General features: G+C 41.9%; 1 protein-coding gene across 2 annotated transcripts in view; it reads left to right on the forward strand.

The window, feature by feature from the left end:
• The window catches only part of LOC106556476 (zinc metalloproteinase-disintegrin-like NaMP), a 41,152-nt gene extending 22,057 nt beyond the window's left edge, over nt 1-19,095 (forward strand). For both annotated transcript variants that reach the window (XM_087703598.1, XM_087703597.1), the window contains exons 12-17: nt 1,704-1,881; nt 3,157-3,246; nt 4,863-5,058; nt 5,987-6,089; nt 17,048-17,177; nt 18,623-19,095. In XM_087703598.1, coding sequence (XP_087559724.1) covers nt 1,704-1,881; nt 3,157-3,246; nt 4,863-5,058; nt 5,987-6,089; nt 17,048-17,177; nt 18,623-18,679 — 754 coding nt within the window. In that variant the 3' untranslated portion in view covers nt 18,680-19,095. The remainder of the gene's footprint in view (nt 1-1,703; nt 1,882-3,156; nt 3,247-4,862; nt 5,059-5,986; nt 6,090-17,047; nt 17,178-18,622) is intronic.
• The last annotated feature ends 1,296 nt before the right edge of the window (nt 19,096-20,391 follow it).

Genomic DNA, 20,391 nt, shown 5'->3' on the forward strand with positions numbered 1-20,391 from the left:
CTGTCTCCCTCATATATTGCAGTCTGCTGAAATCAACTGGCACCAATGTACAGGTGGTACTCAATTTACAATCACTTGTTTAGAAACTGTTGAAAGTTACAGTGGGACAGAAAGATGTTACTGATCCTCTCACTTAAAAATGTTGCAGCATTCCCTCAAGTACTAGATCAAAATTCAGGCATTTGGCCGCCAGCATATATTTATTAGGGTTGCAGAATCCAGAGCTCATGTGGCCACCATTTGTGACCTTCCCAGCTTTCTTCTGATATGCAAAGTCAATAGAGGAAGCTGGATTCACTTAATGGCTGTGATTCACTTAACAAGTCCAGTGATTCATTGAATAGCTTGAGATCATAAGTGAAGTATTACCTATCTTTTGTTGCTGGTCCATTTTTGGCGTTATTTTTTCAAGAAAAAAGAGAAAGGAGAAGAAGAAGGAGGGAAGGGAAGAAGAGAAAGAAGAAGGGGGAAGGGAATCTTCTCAGAAATTGTTTATTGCCAAATGTCTCATAAGCTTTTGTGTAAAACTTTTCAATTGTCTCAGTGCACATGCTACCATGTTTTCCCCAAAATAAGAAAAGTTCTTATTTTCTTTTCGACCCAAAATATGGCCTTGATCTTAATATTGGGGATGGTGGTGTTATTATTGTCTGTCAGGTGGGGTGGGCAAGAATTGAGATGTGTGTCTTACCTTTCCAGCTCCATCACGTTCTTCACCATTGTGTCCAGGGAAACTCATACAAAAAAAACCTTCTCACAAGTTCAGTCAAACTTCTTGAACTCGTTTGAAGGTTTTTTTTACAAGATGCTTTCCTGGACACAACAATGAGGAATGCAATGAAGCTGCCAGTCTCCAGTAAGATGCATACCTTACAGTGAGGTGCAATTTGGGGGTGGCAGATGGGGCTGGAGATGCTACAAGTTTTACCAAACACTGACAGCTCTCTAAGCCGGTAACTGCAGGGTTACCTTGCACGGTAAAAAAAATTCTCATGAGTTAATTAACTTCTCAAAGTAGCGAGAAGTTTTTCTTTACTGTGCAAGTGTTTAAGTTTAAGATCAAATCATTCCTAGTGATTTGTATCAGCATTAGGGAAATATTTGGGTAAACATGATACCGTTGGCATCCCTTTAAGTATGCAATTTCAGAGGTCAGTGGCAAGTTGTTGATATTATGAACTTTTCAACAAAGAAGTCCAATAAGTATATCCATTCCACTTTTGCCTTAAAACATTCATTTGTTATAAAAAGTACAAGCCTTTCTTCTCCAAAAAAAGAAAAATAAAAAGAGGGTTAACATTCCACTGCTTTCCCTTCAATGATATTATTGATCCTAGCTCTTTGTCACATCAGCAACGTCACTGCATCATTTCCAGATTCCCCTTCCACAGTGGAACTGATTAAAAATAAAAACAAAAGGTAGCTCAAACACAAGAAGTAGCTTAAGCAACTAACACCACATGGAGTTCTCTTTGCAAATTCATTGTGTTAAAAAAAGAGAAAAAAATGTTAGTGGAATTAAAACTGAGGGAGCATAACCTGGTAGTAAGAGTTCTCATAGCTATTTTGTTAGCTTTAGAGAAAAGAAAAACACTGCTTTGTTCATTAGCCATTGTTTTCTATCTTATATGTTTTTGTGATTAATTCTGCTCCTGGTCCAAATATGGAAGATGTCATAATCTTACATTGGTTCACTTTTACAGCTTTGACCCTCCCCATGAGTTCACCTCTTGCAGTCTGTGGGATTATCAGTATTATCTCACGGCACGAGATGCACAATGCATTCTCAATGACCCCTTGAGCACAGATATTGTTACACCTACCGTTTGTGGGAATGGCTTTGTGGAAGCAGGAGAAGATTGTGATTGTGGAGATCCAGAGGTAAGGTTGTTTTTTTTTAATCAACGTGGGCAATTCCAAGTACTTTCTCAAATATGGGAATCCGTGCAAAATCATCTGGCTTTATAAGTGGCATGAGATATCCAAGATATTGGTTTGTGAATAGCATAGGTTTGTGTCCTTTATGTACATGTGTTATGCAGTGATAATTTCATAGATTTGATAAATCAGTTGCAGAGGAGTGGAGAATCTCACTATTATAATCATAATAATGATTTTTTTAATGGATGTTTTACCATTTCAAGAAAATCCTTCCCTATTGAAAACCCCTATGTTGTTGATCTGTACACATTACAATTGAAGGGAAAGGTACATGTCCTATGACAATGTTGCAGGATCCAATCTGGGTCATTCACCAGGTGTAGAGGTTTAGTCTTCTGAGCTTTCAGACATGTGCTTGAGCCCATCCTTAGGGATCTTCTTTCTCACAGAATGTGTGAGAGAGAAGTTGTGAGAAACAAGTTCTCTGACAATGGGCTCTAGCATGAGCCTGAAAGCTTGGAAGACTAAACCTCTGGTTCTGGTGAATGACCCAGATTGGATCCCACAACATGGCCACATTACTAATCTCTACATTATTATTTTCTTCAGCTGCTTCCTCTCAGTCTCTGTTATGCTCACTAACAGTAATTGTTCATGCAAAGAGTAATTTAGTAAAATATTCTCCTAAGATTGTTAAATGCAGTCAATACACATGTAATGCTCAGTGAGAATGTGCTTGAGAGACAAAAGGAGGAAGAAAAGGCTACTTCATTGCCTGCAGAAGGAATGGGGCATGATAAACATCTCAAGAGGAACACCTCCCACTCGTCTTTCCAGAAAGATGAGGGGATAAATGTAATTTCAGCCATGAAAGATTCTATTATCATAAAGTTTAAAATAAAGGTAATGTTAATATTAATGGTTGGTGATTCTTCTTGGGCCTACCTGCATCCTGAGTAGAAAATCAATCATGAATAAGAAAAGAATTTGGGCTGTATGTTATGTGGCCTTCACAATTATGAGGTGAGGATATTTTTATTTTATTCTTTTCACGTAGGAAATATCAGATATGTCATGTAGATAAGTGATCATCCCTTTGCAATAACAAACACCCAGGCCGCTATTAGTCATATTCATTTGCCAGCATGAACCCATAAGGGGGAACACAAGGCAGAAATATTCTTTTCCGTGGCAGTTTACCTCTTCAAAGTAGACCAATTAAAAGAAACAAGTCAGAAAAGCCTATGGAATAATTTGATGTCTTTTGATTTTCAGCAATGTGAAAACGAGTGCTGTGATGCTGCAACATGTAAACTGAACCCTGGGGCAAAGTGTGCAGAAGGGGCATGTTGTGAGAAATGCCAGGTAAGGTTTTTTATTTATAACACTAGGAGGAATTTTACCCTACTCCTGACTAGATATATGAAAATATAGTATCTTTTGGCTGCTTACTATGATCAAAATAATTGTAATCCTATTCCCATCCTTTCTTCCAGTTTATTTGACCTTTTTGAATATATCCATAGGAAGGACAGCTTAACAAAATTTCAGCATTGTTTCAGGCTAAAATCCATTTTTTAGCCTATTAAGACATGTCTGTGAAAATAATACATATCCTTCTTTGACTGGGTTTGCATGGTTGACATGGGACCAAAGTTTAAATAAGGGTGGCCAATGTTTAGGATTGGTGCTCTAACTCACTTTCCTGACTTTCTGGAAGGTTCTAAGAGGTCTCTGGTAATGATGTGACATTACTTTTCCTTTTTTTCTTGTACTATGATTTTTAGGGTAGAGTTCAGGAGACTTCTTGAAGTCAACTTGTTTTCTTTCCCACCCTTAAGTTCTGTACCTTCTCTCTAAACCCCTAAATATTTTAGTTGCACATTTTGGAGGTGCTGGAGGACCATGAACCCAGAGGTGCAAGTTTCTCAATACTTCTATATAGTATCCCAGTCAACTGCATAATAAATTTTTGGAGCAGAAGAGCCCAAAACATTTTGTTATTTCTATACTTCCATCACAAGGCAAAATTCACAGGAACATAAAACAGCGACATTTTGTTCAGCACATGAAGGGAAATTCTACTTCATTTAACCAAATGATTTATATAGCATACAGCATAATATACACATGAATTTACAACTTACAATAATATTTCAGCTAAATAAAAAATACAGTAAAATAAGAATGCTAAAGAGTTCTGAATTCAGATACCAATGTCTAGGTCAGGGGTAGTCAACCTTTTTATATCTACCGCCCACTTTTTTATCTCTGGTAGTAGTAAAATTTTCTGACCGTCCACCAGTTCCACATAAATGGTGATTTATAAAGTAGGGAAGTAACTTTACTTTATAAAATTTACAAAGAAGAGTTACAGCAAACCCCCACTGCCCATGATGAAAGCAGGAACGCCCACTAGTGGGCGGTAGGGACCAGGTTGACTACCACTGGTCTAGGTCATTGATGTAAGGAAATAAAAATATATCATGCAAACATTCATCAATTAATGTTTTTTTTTTTTTTTGCTTTTTCACAAGAGCCAAATCAACTTTCATTGACATTCATGGTTAGACAATATGTATCATTTGTTCTTCAGGAACTGAGTTTTTCATTGCAATAATTTTGTCATAGCAAGTAAGACAGGCTGGAACTTCTAGGCTGGGATTTCTAGGCACAAGTATCATTTATGTTTCAGGAATTGAGCCTTTCATGGTGATCATTTCCTCATAACCAATAAGATAGACTGAGACTTTTAGCCACAACATATTAATTCATGGAACAATTAATTAATTGCATTAATTAATTATTAATTCATGGAGCATTAATTCATTGTGACATTGTAACATTGAAGGGATGCCTCGCTTGGTAACCCTCAAAACAGATGAAGAGGAAGCTTTGAAATATGTTATGAATCATGCTTTGGCTCTTTGATCCATAAAGAATGATAGCTGGGAGTATTTTTAATTCTCACCCACCCACAGTTCAAGAAAGCAGGAGAAGTGTGCCGGGCAACAAAGGATGACTGTGACTTGCCTGAACATTGCACTGGCCAAACTGCAGAGTGTCCCATAGATCACTTCCACAAGAATGGACACCCATGCCGAAACAACTTGGGTTACTGCATCAAGGGGATTTGTCCCACATTGGCTGACCAATGTATTGCTCTCTTTGGACCAGGTAAGTCAACCTTAGGATTTCAGAATAGTGGTGTTATAAAAGACTAAGATAGTTGTTGTTGATGAATTATATTTTTCTCTTGGTGTAGCCATAGTAAATAATGATTACATTTTTGTTCTCTTTGTGTTTTGTGAAGATGAATTTTTTTTTCAAGATGAAGTTCTTTCTTTTGAGGCTTTAGTGCTCAGTCCTCCAGATACGTATTTTGGTTTAAAACTCTAGCCATCCCTAGAGAACACGGCCAATGGTCCAAGATGATGGCAGTTGTAACTAGAAATCTGGAGAGATTGACTTTGGGAAAAGGATGTTTTTGTGGGTTGTGCATACATTCCCAAATCAGACAAAGATCTGAGACAATATGTGTATGAAATGTATATGTGTATACACCATAAATAGACTGCTATGTTGTATATAATAGCAGCAGCCCAAAATTATTGTCCAATACTCTTTGTTTTAAATCAACGGGTATTGAAAGTAAGCCAATACTACTGGAAAAGAACTAAGAATAATGTCAAGAATATGTCATATGCTTAGAGTTTTGTCCATCTAACTTTGTTCTTCTAAGAGATAATCAGGGCCACTGATTGATCCATCACTTTCCACTTTTCTCAATCCGAAATCATGGAGCTTGAACATAGCACTGTTTGCTAAGAGTATTAAAACTCTGGGTTTGAAATTTTCTTTACATTTGGTATAATAAAACAGGCATTGGGAGATGTGATTCTTGTCAGTGAAACAGGGAGATATACAGTATATTTAACACAAATGGATGGTGCAGTGAGACTTTGCATATAGATTAAAGAATGTCTCAAGTAGAGGTTTTGGGTCATTAATTAAAAGGATCAGGTGGCACCTGGTGGTGATTGGGAATCCTGCTGGCAGGTAACACACTCAGGTATTTGTTTTGGTTCCTCACTCCCCTCTACAGATGCAAAAGTGGCTCCAGATGAATGTTTTGAGAATAACCAGAAAGGAGATGACATTAACTACTGCAAAAAACAAAATGAAGCAAAAATTCCATGTGAACCACAGTAAGCATTCTAAATTATTTCCTGCTATGATGAAGATATCATTTAAGGATAATATAAGAAATGTTTTCAGGTCCACATCTATGAGAACCTGATTCTATCACCCGGCAAAAACAACAGAAGTGTGAGCCAATTTCTGAATGACTAATTTTCTTTCATTTTCCATCTTGGGTTACAAGATACAGCAAAAATGGGGTGTAAAACGAGAGCCATGGGAATCAAAGTGCCATTTAAAAGATTGTATCAGAAAGTGCAATTCCTTGAGTTACAGCCACTATTTAGCAACTTAAAAATTACAACAACACTGAAAGAAGTGTCTTAAAACTAATCCTTTCACTTACAAGTCTTGCAGCAACTCTATTGTCATGTGATCAAAATTAAGGTGCTTGTCAATCAAAATGTATTTACAATGATGTCCAACTTTCCCTGCCAGCGTCCAACAAAGTCAAGGGAATGTCAGATTTGTTTAACAACTGTGTGATTCATTTAACAACTGTAGTGAGTCACTAAATAACCATGGTAGAAACATCGTAAAACCAGTTGCAACTCACTTAACAACATCCTTGCTTAACAATGGGAATTCTAGATCCTGTAATAGTGATAACCTCATATGGGGGTGGGGGGAAATATGTTCCATAAGGCAGGAGCAACAGCAGAGAAGACCCTCTTCCTGGACACTGGTCAGCTGGAATAATCAGGCTGATAGGACCCACAGCATGCCTCTGCTGGCACGTGTGGGGCATGCCAATCCCAGGGGGATGAGATGATCCATCAAGTACACCAAGCTTGCCTTCAGAAATTGTGGGCGCTCCATCACTGGAGTTCTTAAGAAGAGACTGGATACTCACTTGTCTGAGATGGTATAGGTTCTCCTGCTTGAGCAGGGGACTGGACTAGAAGATCTCCAAGGTCCATTTTAGCTCTATTCTATTCTAATGATTCTTAAGTAACCTGGACTCATATGCTATGGAGGGGTTTAGAGGTGATCACCAACCCCTTGAATTGCATCCAGAAGCAGACAGGAAATCAATACAGCTATTGCCAATAGAGCACGGGTAATACAGGGGCCACCTTTGGGGCCCTCAAAACTGCCCACACTGCTGCACTCTGCATTAGCTGTAGCCTCTGAATGCTCTCCAAGAGTAGCCCCATGTAGAGTGCATTACAATAGTCTAACCATGAGGTGCCTAGGGACTGACAACTGAGCACAGACAGTCTTGATCAAGGAAAGGCCGCAATTGGTGTACAACCCAAAGTTGTGTAGAAACACCCCATCCAGAGTAAAAAATGACAGAATCTCAGATCCCAAAGTCCCATGTATCCAAAAGACATTTGGTCCTCCAAGGGTACAGTTGAAGCCTGTTGTTCCTGATCCAGACCCCCACTGCCTCCACGCACCTCAAGAGGGTGGACACATCATCACTTGAGTCAACAAGAATGGGGATATAAAATTGATCATCTTTGGTATACTGTAGACCCCGCAACCCATGGTGATGGATGATCTTGTCTAGACGTTTCATGTAGATATTGAAAAGGAGTGGCAAGAGTACTACACTCTCACACACCACAAAATAGCACTGGATGGCTGTACTTCTCACTACTTATCAATACTGATTGGGACTGGCCATGGGGAAAGTAGGTGAACAAGTGCAGAAGTGTGCTGTCCATCCTCAGTCCCTGGAGCTGACCCAAAGGATACCAGAGATGATGATATTGAAAGCCACCGAGAGATCAAGGAAAGCAAGGATGGTTGATCATCGACAAGTGTGACCAATGCAACATCCAACCCATACCCAGGCCTGAATCCTAATGGAAAAGGGTCAAGGAAATCCATTTCATCCACGACCCTCTGCAGCTTCCAGGCCACCCCGTTTTCTACAACCATCCCTAAGAATGGAAGGTTGGAAACTAAGTGAAAATTGTCCAGGAAGGTGGGGTCCGGTGATGGTTTTTTAAGGAGGTGAACCAGAGCTTCCTTAAAAGCATCCAGAATTGTCCCCTCCTCCAGTGACATATTAATCATTGACTGGACCCACCCTCTTGGAAGCTTTCACCATCCAAGAGGGACACTGATCTAACTGACAGGCGGTGGCACTGAGAGCACTTCATCAGGGCTAGCAGATGAAAACATTCCTAGATAACTGGGCAAGATCTCTTCTCAGGCATCTCACAGGGACTATCTTCAGACGTTGGATCCAACTGGGAACTGATCGAAGCAACTTTGTCCATAGGTACTGAACAAACTCCTCTGCCTGGCCCTGTAAAAGATCACCCTGACCCAGGAGGGAACAAGTGTCCAGAAACAGGGCCAATGGGAAGCACTCTGAGGACATAATAAGAGCAGAGAAATGCTGCTGTTTCACTCCTCTTATTGCCCCGAGATATGCTTCAATAGTGGCTCTAAGTCCTTTCCGGTTGGAGTCATTCATTTTCTTCCTCTAGAGGGTCTCTAGGCATCTCTTGGCCCCCCTTCAGAACTCATAGTTCTTCCATGAACCACAGTGATGGGTGCAATTCTGTCCAAAACTACAACCACCCTCAGATTCCAGGCTGCCACCATGGCTTCAGCAGGCCATGCAGCAACATTTCTGGGTTATTCCCTACTTCCCTCTGGAACCCATCAGGATCCATCAGTCACCAGTTGCAAATGAGTCTAGCCTCCCTGTGATGAGGGGCAGCATATGAGAGCCTTAAGGATATGAATAGTGAATTGTACTCAGTCATAAACCATGACTTGGAAAACACAATGGTGAGATTTGCATTACAAATTGAACCAAATCCAAACAATAGGCCATCTCATCTTTTGGTGATGCGTACAAATTCACACTGCTTCTAGTGATACAGCATGGGTTGCACAGGTAAACCCACCAGTGGCTGGCCAGGTTAGGTGGTCTTAATAGAATGGACCTTATAGATTCATTTTAGTTTGGCCTTTTACTCCAGTGCCCTGGAGTCCCAAAGTTGACTTTTAACTTCCTCATATTACAAATAGGGCTGAACAGTGTGGCAAGACTCTGTAAAGGAGGGGCACAGGAAGCCAGGCGTGGGGTAGAGATAGTACAGAGAAGTTGCAGAAAACTGTTGGTATGAATATCTGCTTTTGTAGTTTTCCAAGATGTACTTCCCTGTTCTGAACAGGGTTTTTACGTTTTGTATGAATACGCCTCTTTAAACGCCCTCTGATTGACGAAGTTTGATTAAAGGTATAAAATCACTGCCCTGGACATAGCCAGGCCAGTTCAGATGTTGGTGTGTGAACACGCTGAACTCGATGCATCCAATAAACCTGTTTCTCTTCCTTCGTGGTCTCAAGTCCTGATCTTTCGTAAGTAGATTACAAACCTCAATCTGCTGCAACATTTTTGGCGAGCCAGGCAGGAGTTGAGGGGTCTTTGGGACCCTCTGGAACGTCCACACCGATGTCAGAGCTCATCTTGTCAGGGGGAACCTCCCTGGCGCCAACGGACCCGTTTGATCCGAGGGACTTCCCAGCGACAGAGGGCTCTGTCAGCAGCGTTTGGCGATTCCAAGAACCACCAGAGAAGGACCAGAGACCAGGCATCTAAAAGGCTGGCCAGCATCGCAGGAGGGAAGCCAAGTACATGAGGCAAGTACTGTGGGAACCCTATTTAGACCCGGACTCCTTGTTGAGCCGGAGGTGAGGCCTGATCTCCCTCACTAGGTGAAAGGTTTTGGGGAGGATTGTCTAGTGTATGTGTGTGTGTGATTGAAGGGGGGCTACTGCATTTCCCTACGATAGCCGTGTCCATCCGGTATCCTGGGTCAGAAGCCTGTGTGGGGTGATTGCTAAATCCTTGTTGTCTGGTACCCTGGGAGGAGTTGGGGGGGCAGCAGTGTTCCCTTGACCCCTTACAATGTATGTTAAATCATTTTAAAGAAGGATATGTGACTCAGGACTATGGCATTGAGTGAAGCAGGCATGAGCTTAAAAAGTTTTGTGAATCTGAATGGCCCACTTTTGGTTTTGGGAGGCCTAACCAAGGCAATTTTTGATCCCAACATAGCTTTGAATGTCCATAGGTTAGTGTTTGATCCTGTTCAAACAGGATCCGTATATTGATGTGTAGTACAATTTGTTGAGGAGACAGCTTGGCTAAAAAAACAAATGCAAAAGACCAACAGTGTATTCTTATGGCTGTTCGGGTTGCACACCCCAAATGTCCCAAGCAGATACCACCAATCCTAGCTAGTGCCCCAGAAGACTTGCCAGAACAGGAAGAGGATCACCACGACCCTCACCACGACCATGCCAAAGGGAGGCTACACCTAGTAGCTCAAGAGACTTGAGGGCATCAACAAGCCGAGCATCTGTGGAGTGGATAGAGTGAGGGCTCGACGGTGTGACCTCTATGATGTCAGAAGAAAGTCCTGTCAGAGGGACAGGGGATGGGGACCCTCTGAGCTCACCAGAATTTTGGGAGAAGAAGGAAGAGGAGATAGAGCAGTCTGAAGAGAGGGAGAAGATTAGAATTGCAGTGTCTAACATTCTAAAACCTGATGTTCCTGCTCACACCAATCTGGCTGACTTTACTGAGCAATGATTCCCTTCAAGGGACCCGAGATGGAGCCCCTATGACCCCCACCAGTTGACTCTGCTACGTAATCATCAACAGTTAATTGTAAGGGCTGTCCGGCTGGGAGGAAAGCCAGCCACTAAAATGTCTAAACTCTGCCGAAAGCCCTGAGGTTTTTATTTATGGTAACCACTAACCTTCCTGAAAATGCTCGGATGCTAGCTATGGCCTTTATTTCTCAGTCATCTGACACAAGCTGTAGAGGCTGGAAGGGGCACTGGGGAAGCCCCTCAAGGAGCTTATGGAAGTAGCTAGAAAAACTCTCATCAATGGAGACTTGTTGGAGGAGAAGAAAAAAAAATCAAAAGATGCAGAAAAAAAGCAGAAGTGCTCGCGGCAACAATTAGGGAGGGGAACAGGGCCCCACCCTTGGGACGGAACCGATGTGCCATCTGTTATGAACATGGCCACTGGGGAGGGGAGTGCCTCAACCGGGACTGGGCTCCACCCCCTGAGGAAAGGGAAGATGACCGCCCTAGGATCCCCCCCCACCTACCAAGCTGCCCCAGGAGACGTGAATCTTACAGGAGGGCCTTCAATGGCATGCAGAGGAAAATGGTTTTCAGTCATTGATTCAAAAGATGCTTTCTTGTTTGTCTTCGAATGCCCAGTCACAGGCAGAAAGCAGCAATATGCTTGGACACATTTGCATCAAGGCTTTGAAAAAACTCCCCCACCTTATTTGGAGCTGCATTAGCCATGGATTTGAAACTTTTAGACATTGCCCCACCTGATGTGGTTTTGCAAGATGTAGCTGACTTGTTGGTCACAGGCCAGACGGAGGAAGCCTGTCATGCCACTGCTCCTCCTACAAGGAGAAAGGAGAAAGCCCCACTACTCCTTCTATAAGGAGAAAGCCTACGAGGCCTCTTGGACCAAAGCCCAATTAATGCAATTGGAGGTCAGATATTTGGGCTACGACATCCAATAGGGACAAAGGACTCTGGGCCATAAATGGAAGGAGGCCATTTGCCAATTGCCAGTCCCACGAAATAGGAAGGAATTAAGGAGCTTTTTGGGGGCAGCAGACTTTTGTCGCATTTGGATTCTCAATTTCACATTGTTAGCAAAGCCACTCTATGAAGCTACCAAGGGGAATGGAAAAGGAACCCTTGAGGTGGGAGGAAGAGGAACAGAACAGCTTTTTGGAATTGAAGCATGCTGTGACTCAGGCTCCTAGTTTTCTGACTTGACAGCCTTTTCAGTTGTTTGTGGACACTAAGCAGAATATGGCCATTGGGGTACTGACCCAAAAATTGGGAACATGGTATCGTCCGGTTGCATATTTGTCTAACCAGCTGGATCAGGTGGCCAAAGGGTGGCCAGCCTGTCTCAAGGCTGTGACAGGAACTGCCCTACTTACCCAGGAAGCCAATAAGCTCACCTTTGGACAGCAATTAAATATCTACACCCCCCATGCTCTTCGAGCTGTCCTAGACCAGAAAGGTCATTTGTGGCTTACCAATCCACGAATGTTGAAGTATCAGGGGCTTATTACACATAACCCCCTCATCAAGTTTGTCCAATCTATGCTTTGAATCCAGCAACCTTGTGGCCTGAACCAGACTCTGAAATTACTCATGACTGTTTGCAAACCATTGAAGAGATCTATGCCAGTCACCCAGATTTGAAGGATAAACCCCACTCACACAAAGATGTAACTCTTTGTACAGATGGAACCAGCTTTCTACATGAGGGCGTGCGAAAAGCAGCTTATGCTGTAGTCACCCTTGATGATGTGTGGGAGGCCATGCCCCTACCACCAGAAACCAGAACTACATGCCCTCACAAGGCTTTGGAATTGGCACGAGATCTACGAGTCCACATTTGCACAGACTCCAAATAGGCCTTCCTAGCCATCCAAGCCCATGGAGTTTTAGGAAAAGCTCTTCACAGGAAAAGGGCCTCATCACGGCTGGAGGAAAGGACATCAGATATGACCCCAAATTATGCGTTTGTTGGACAGTGTGTGGGCCCCCAAACAAGTTGCCATTATGCATGTATGGGTCATCAGAGAGGGGTTTCAACAACTGAAAGAGGAAACAACAAAGTTGATCAAGTTGCCAGAGCAGCAGCCTTGGATCCCCCTTCTCTACAAGCCACATGCCTCACTCAGCCCCAGGAAGAACAACCCCCATCGTATAGTCACTCAGGAACCCAGCGAGCTGAAGCGATAGGGGTGGAACTACTAGATGGGTGGTGGGTTCTGCCGGACAAAAAGGTGTTTGTTTCCCAGCAGTTGGCATGGGATGCTGTCTCCTCCCTGCATAAGCATTTGCACTTAGGAAAGACGGCTTTGAAAAAAAAAAGCCTTGGCTCAGGGAGGTCTATGTCAACAATTTGTCTAGCCTGGCAGCTGCTGTTTGCTCTCAATGTCAGGTATGTGCTGCTAATAACCCTCCGTCAAGGCCCAGTTCAGGTGGGAGGGTAAAGAGGGCAGATCACACCATAGAGGATAAGTTGGCCAAAATTTGTCAGGAAACTCATCTCAAATGGCCGGATGATGCCCACAGCATGGCGTTGCTGGCAAAGAGGTGCACTCTCACCGAGGAGTTGGGTGTCTCGCCATTTGAATTGTTGTATGGGAGGGTTCCTAATTTGCGTGGCCCACAGGTGTTGCCCAACCCCAAGTTACAGACATGGTGAAGCTCAAACAGTTGCCAGCCCTGGATGCCATAGTCCACAAATTGCAAAAATATGTTCTGTCTTGTCGTTCTCATGGAAATGTAACTCCAGTCCACAACTTCCACCCAGGACAAGAAGTCTGGGTGAAGGACTGGTAGAAGGAACTATTGGGCCCCAAATGGTGTGGGCCGTATACTGTTGTTGTTTTTTCTCCCCTTGTTGTTAAGGTAGCTGAAATTAGGCCTTGGATTCACTGGACCCGTTTGAAATTGGCTGCGAAAGCTTACTGGAAGGCCTCCAGTGACCCTGCCAAGCCTCTATACCTCACGTTTCGGAAACACCAGGAGGACCGCCACCTCTTCTGCGGACACACGGGAAGCTGTCGCTCTACGAACAGGTGGTGAAGAACCAACGCCCTCTGCAGGTGTCGCTCCAGGTGCCGTCGACACCCATCGCACAGGCAACGTATCACGTCTACCATGGACACTCCGCCCCGTCCAATGCCCAGGCACAACCATGAAGACTGACTAGCGCCTACGCCGAGCTGTGTGCATTAGGAGAGGCCTGATGCCGGCAGTTCTGATCGTGGTTTTTCTCCTATTCATTTCTATTCTCATTGACTCTCTTTATCTCTATCAGGCAATCTTGGCCAGAGCAAAGGGTGAGGCCCATTGGTGGTGTGGGAAGTTCCGAATGATTACGGGGACCCCCGCTCCATCCTTTCCTATAGGGGGGAATGAGGATAATGGGGGTACTCCCCAACAAACAGAAGCTAGGCCCCTCACCTCTACAAATGACTCCCCTCCACAGGTAACTTCTGAGCCAATGCTAGAAGAAATGGGTTCAGGGCCTTTCCCCCTTTGCAAAGACTGCTTTTATCAGGGTGAACAGGGACTGAATTTTGTGTATAATAAACGCTGGTTATTAAATTGCCATCCGGAGGAGGGGCCATCGCCCTGTTCAGAGGAGACAGGGAACTATTGGCAGTGTTGAATGAACCCCAATGTCATAACTTGGGCACCAAACAAACGGTACAATTCGACCATTAGGTGCCATCAGAAAAAAGCCCATTCAGAGACCCTTCCCAGACCCCTTTCCAGAAAGGACAAGGGCTCAGGTGAAGTGGGCCCCCCTTGATTTCAGTCTGAAAATGGAATATGATATAACTTATGACCAGATTCCCATAATAGTGGAAATAACTTATCAGCTTATTGGGGATATAGGGAATCAGTGGTTTCTACAATGGTGGTCAGAGAATGAAAATCTGTCAAGCATGGATGCACAAGGTCTGAGTAAGTACTGGCACATAGGTGTAACGTGCAACACTAGTGCTAAAGCCAGTTGCCTGGAGGTCTGGATAACCCAATCCAACTACTTGGAAACATATCAATGCCATGCGGGGACACTTGACAAGAACCTCAGCAGAACAGCTATAGCCACCCTAAATACACAGGGAAAGGGAACGGTGGTTCTGGAGCCACTCCTACAACAGGGTAGGAACCCCCGTCCCACATGCACCCCTCAGGAGGATGGGAGGGGCGTCTCACAAGGGAAGGAGAAGGGAGTCCCAAGGAAACCCAGGGCCACAAGGGAGGCCATTACCCCCTCTCCATTGGAATGCACTCAATGCCTGCAGGATCCACAGAAGGACAAAAGGAAAAAAAAGCCACAAAAACCCCATCTAGCACTTGGGAAGCCCCGGAAAACATGTATTGGATTCGTGGCACATGGGCCTACGAAGTCCTCCCTGTGTTCTTGGATGGATAAAACATTCGTTCTTTCTATTGCCCATCCAATCACAACAGGTGCTAGGGGTCCTGATGACTCAGTAGGCCCCATCCATCAGAAGAGGAAGGTAGACACAGCCTTCTCTAACTTTCCTTGTAAGGAACTGGCTGAATATGAGAAATCCGACATGTGGAATTCAGAGAGAATCGTATGCACCTATGGGAGGGCCACTAGGGCAGAGGATGGGTCTTGGGGTTACCGCACCCCAATCTACATGATCAACTGGATCATGCATTTGCAGGCAGTATTGGACTTGGCTGGGGAGAGGATTGATAAATCTTTGAATATCCTCTCCAGTGCCACTGGCAAACTCTGTACTGCAGTGTACCAAAATCGATTGGCTCTTGATTACCTCCACGCAAGGGAAGGAGGGTCTGTGGGAAGTTCAACTTGTTTAATTGCTGCCTTCACATTGATGAGACTGGACGTGTCATTAAGCAGCTCACCACAGAAATGAGGCAACTCACTCATGTCCCAGGGCAGGAATGGAAAGGTTTTGATTTCACCTCCACTTCTAACTCCTGGTTCCCAAAATTGCCAAGGTTGCAGGCCATCATTGCCTTGATTGGTCTGATCGCAGCAGGCTGTGTAATCATCCCCTGCCTTATGCCAATCTTTGTCCGCACTATCACAAACTCCTTACCCCTCTTGATGAAGAAATGGGCCACTGAAAAGGTCCTGGCCCTGGTGGGATGCTCAGAAGAAGGACGCTCGAGCAAATATATTGGGCTCATGCTTCATGGAGAGGAACCTGCCATTTATGAAACTACACAGTAATCTTAGGATTGGGTGAAGTTTCAATAGGGGGGAATGATACAGCATGGGTTGCACAGGTAAACCCACCAGTGGCTGGCCAGGTTAGGTGGTCTTAATAGAATGGACCTTATAGATTCATTTTAGTTTGGCCTTTTACTCCAGTGCCCTGGAGTCCCAAAGTTGACTTTTAACTTCCTCATATTACAAATAGGGCTGAACAGTGTGGCAAGACTCTGTAAAGGAGGGGCACAGGAAGCCAGGCGTGGGGTAGAGATAGTACAGAGAAGTTGCAGAAAACTGTTGGTATGAATATCTGCTTTTGTAGTTTTCCAAGATGTACTTCCCTGTTCTGAACAGGGTTTTTACGTTTTGTATGAATACGCCTCTTTAAACGCCCTCTGATTGACGAAGTTTGATTAAAGGTATAAAATCACTGCCCTGGACATAGCCAGGCCAGTTCAGATGTTGGTGTGTGAACACGCTGAACTCGATGCATCCAATAAACCTGTTTCTCTTCCTTCGTGGTCTCAAGTCCTGATCTTTCGTAAGTAGATTACAAACCTCAATCTGCTGCAACACTAGCTCTTATACAAACACCCAGAATCCCATGCCATTTTTTCCTACTAAAAGAAGGGCAGTCCTTATTTTATACATTGGAATGTTACTTTCTTTTTTCCCTCATAGTTTTATTAATTTGAAATTGAATAATAGCCATTTATTTAGGATAATTTCCCTCTCTTATGTTTAGTGCAATTGCCCCGACCTTTAGATTTCAATTCAACTCACCCCTCTCATTCACTAGTCACAGATTGTGGGAAATTTAGACTAGAGATCTGGAAAAATCAAGCCTCCTAAATCGGCTTTAGGAGTTTTCTACATGGATAATAGATACATTACTACTCTGAAGATAAGAATCCTGAGTCAAACTATCTTCACCTTCATAAACAGGGAAATCATATGATCTAGCAGAAGATACAGAAACTGTGTTTATCTAATTTCCCCCCAAACCTTGAAACAGCTTGTGAGATTTTTCATTCACCTGTTAAAGGCAACCAATTCATTTTGAGACTGAGCAAGCTTTTGATTCTTCATCTCTGGTTTTAATTTTTAATTTAAATATTTCCAAATAAGCAAAGAAACAAAACAGACCTCTTTTAAACCACTCTTGTTAATTATAAGGAATTGATCTTTTTTCAGGGATGTAAAATGTGGGAGATTATACTGCACAGTTGATTCAACTGATGAGAATTCATGTAAATACCACTTTTCAAAAGGAAACCCAAATAATGGAATGGTTTATATTGGAACAAAGTGTGCAGAAGGAAAGGTTAGTAAAAGATTATCTCTTATCTGTCTGCTGGAAGATCTGATTCCAAGGAGTAATCATTGAAATAGTTTTGCAATAGATCTTGCTGAAAGCTAGTTTAGATTTTCTTTCTTTTTGTTCTATTTTTTTATTTATTTTTTAAGTTAACATACAGAACACCAAAACTTTTTTTAAAAAAATAACAAACAAATGAAGAAAAAATTGAAATAAGACATTAAAAAGTGCATTAAAAAATAAAAAGGTATCACATATACGCATATTATCCCCTCATGTGAACACTGATTAATTACTGTAACATTAATTTCCCATCTTTTGAGAAACAGGTCCCAGCATTTTTTGAACTAATAAATCTATTTGGAAATTATTAACTTGTCATCTTCATACCATATTAATAAGAAAATAATTAACAAGAAGAACAATAATGGTAAAAATGGCTGTTACAACTGTTATTGTAATCAACTGATAGAAAATTTATCACAACATCTTATCTACCCAAAATTGTCCCATGAGTTAACAATGATTCATCCTTGATCAAATATTCATGTTTTTTAATGCCATCTCTTATCAACCATTGTTTGGTTAAATATAATAAATCCAGTGTCCAAAGTCAGTTTATCTTCTCAAAAAATTCCCGATGAAACTGTTTTCCAGTGAAGTATAACAAATCCATTCCCGAATCTCTTTCAATCCTCCTAGGGAAAACCAATTTATCACTTCTGCACTTAGTCAGATTTCCACTGTTGTAAAAAGATTCAGAGTTCAACTTCAGGGAGACGTGCAATGAATTCAGTTCTAAATCTGTAGAGTCCACATTTCTTTCCCACAAAATTACTGCTTTGAAATCACATTCCTTTTGTGAATCTAATTTATCCAAAGTTACATGGTCCTGGATATTTTCTGAAGCCATTACTATTTCATCAAACTTTAAGAAAAAGCTTTCAACTAAAGATTGTATGTTAAAAAATCTTTTTTCATATATTTTTTTCATATATTTGCTTGTCTGTAATTTGATACATTGTTGCTTTGTTTAATTTAGCAATGATAGTTAGGAGAGCACAAAGAATGTTGAAATAAAGTGAAAAAATAGATAAAGAAGCAGGGAATGTATTTTCAATCCAAAGTTAAAATAAAAATAAATAAAATATTTTTTTTAAAAAATCAAAATATATTGTAAATTAATAAACCTGTGGTGAGAGACTAGCATAAATGAAAATCGAATGAAAATATTTTCATTACCCAACAATACACTATGTTTCCTTATGGAAAAGAAAATTTTATTCAAAGCAAAAATATAAACCAAAGGGGAAAAGAATAACAGAACAGTTAATAGCAATAGTAATAGCACTTAGATTTATATTTTGGGCTATTTCTAGGGACTGATAGAGTTTTGTTGTGTGAGAAAGTGCTGCCTTACTTTATTGATAATCTTAGACTTTGACTTTCAGGTATGTGACTTTGAGAAATGTGATGACTTAGAGACAGTCTTTGGATCAACCATGTAGCTTCTCTCAAATTTGATATGGAGCTCTTCCTTCCAGAAGGCGTGGCTTCCCTCAAGCCCAAAGAGACCCATCCCTCTTCATTGTACCAGTAAATCATGCTTAACTCCTAGATGGCATCTAAAATCTGCAATATTTCTTCTCCATATTTAATCTGACTACTTTTTGTTGTGATTAAACTTTTTTTCCATCCACAAAACTCCATGGTCATGTACAACACCAAAGGCATATTGCTGTCAAGAAAAAAAAAATCAGCTGTTTTACTTTTGCCAATTTAAAAACATGTTTTAACGCAATAAGTTTTACTTTTGGAGCTGACATATTCAAAGGCAATGAATTGTGTTCCAAAATTTTCACTTCAACAATCAAAGATGTAGCTGCTTCCATCAATAAATAAATCTAATTCTGCATTTACTAAAGGTTGTTTTTCAAATTTGTTCCTCTGGAGTAAACCACATCAAGAATTTACATGCTGTCATGAGGTAAATCATCAGATCAATTATTTACTGGCATTAAAGAGATTGGATTCATTCAGTCATCCAGAAAATTCAAAAGACTGATAGTATTTTGTTCACATTCTGTCTCAGAAGGAGCCTCTAACAATACTTTATACACATATGGCAATACAGAGCTATTTGTTAGTGATTAGCGGGTGGGTAGATCCATCTGAATAGGTCAGAGCCCAGAGCTATATAATTGGGCTATTTTCAAATCCTTGAGGTATCACAGTCTGGTTTCTTGTATATATTCAAGGGATAGAATCAAGATTAGGTGAAGGGTTAATACCACATTATAATGCCTTGCCACACTTAGAATACTGCATTCAGTTTGGGTCACCACGATTTTTTTTAAAAAAAACATTGAGACTCTAAAAAGAAGAGCAGAGAAGCAACAAAGATGATTAGGGGACTGGAGGTTAAAACATATGAAGAACATCTGCTGGAATTGGATATGTCTAGTTCGATGAAAAAAGGACTGGGGTGACATGATAGCAGTATTCCAATGTCTTAGGGGCTGCTACAAAGAAGAGGAGGTCAATCTATTCTCCAAAGCACCAGAAGGCAGGACAAGGAGACCTGGTTGGGCCATGAGGGGGGTGTTCCCCTTAGTGAATTATGCCCACCAGGCTTCTGGGCATTTCACCAGTCAAAAGCCCAGGGCAGGGGCGGATGGTGGTGGTGGTTATTAGGGAAAGTCTCGGACCTCAGGAGGTCACTGTGCCTCAGATAGGCGGGTGTGAGTCCCTTTTTCTGAAATGGGCCCTTGGAGTTCAGGTGGGCATTTTTGTTACGTACCTGTCTCCCTGCTACATTTCATCAGCCCTGCCAGAGCTCCTGGTTGTGGTAGCTGGATTGGCGGTTGATTTCCCCAGGCTTATGATCCTGGGAGATTTCAGTCTGCCTTCCATTGGCAAAACATCCAAGTCAGCTCAGGAGTTCATGGTTTCCATGATGGCTATGGACCTAACTCAGTTAATTCAAGACCCCACCCATAATGGGGGACACACACTTACCTGATTTTTGTTTCTGGGCAGTGGATGAATGATCTAGATTTAGGGGATATTTCTATCCAACCCTTGTCATGGTTGAATCATTTCCTCATCAGGCTTGACTTCCATACTGAAACTGAGAAATGAAGAAAGATGGGTGAACAAATTACAAAAATCTAAAGAACAGACTTGGGTGAGAAAAGTATTTAAATAAATATAATTTCAA

This window comes from Thamnophis sirtalis, unplaced genomic scaffold, assembly GCF_051295495.1.
Source record: "Thamnophis sirtalis isolate CommonGarterSnake01/CBP01778 unplaced genomic scaffold, rThaSir2_p1.2 scaffold_2, whole genome shotgun sequence".
Classification (NCBI taxonomy): Eukaryota; Metazoa; Chordata; class Lepidosauria; order Squamata; family Natricidae; genus Thamnophis; species Thamnophis sirtalis.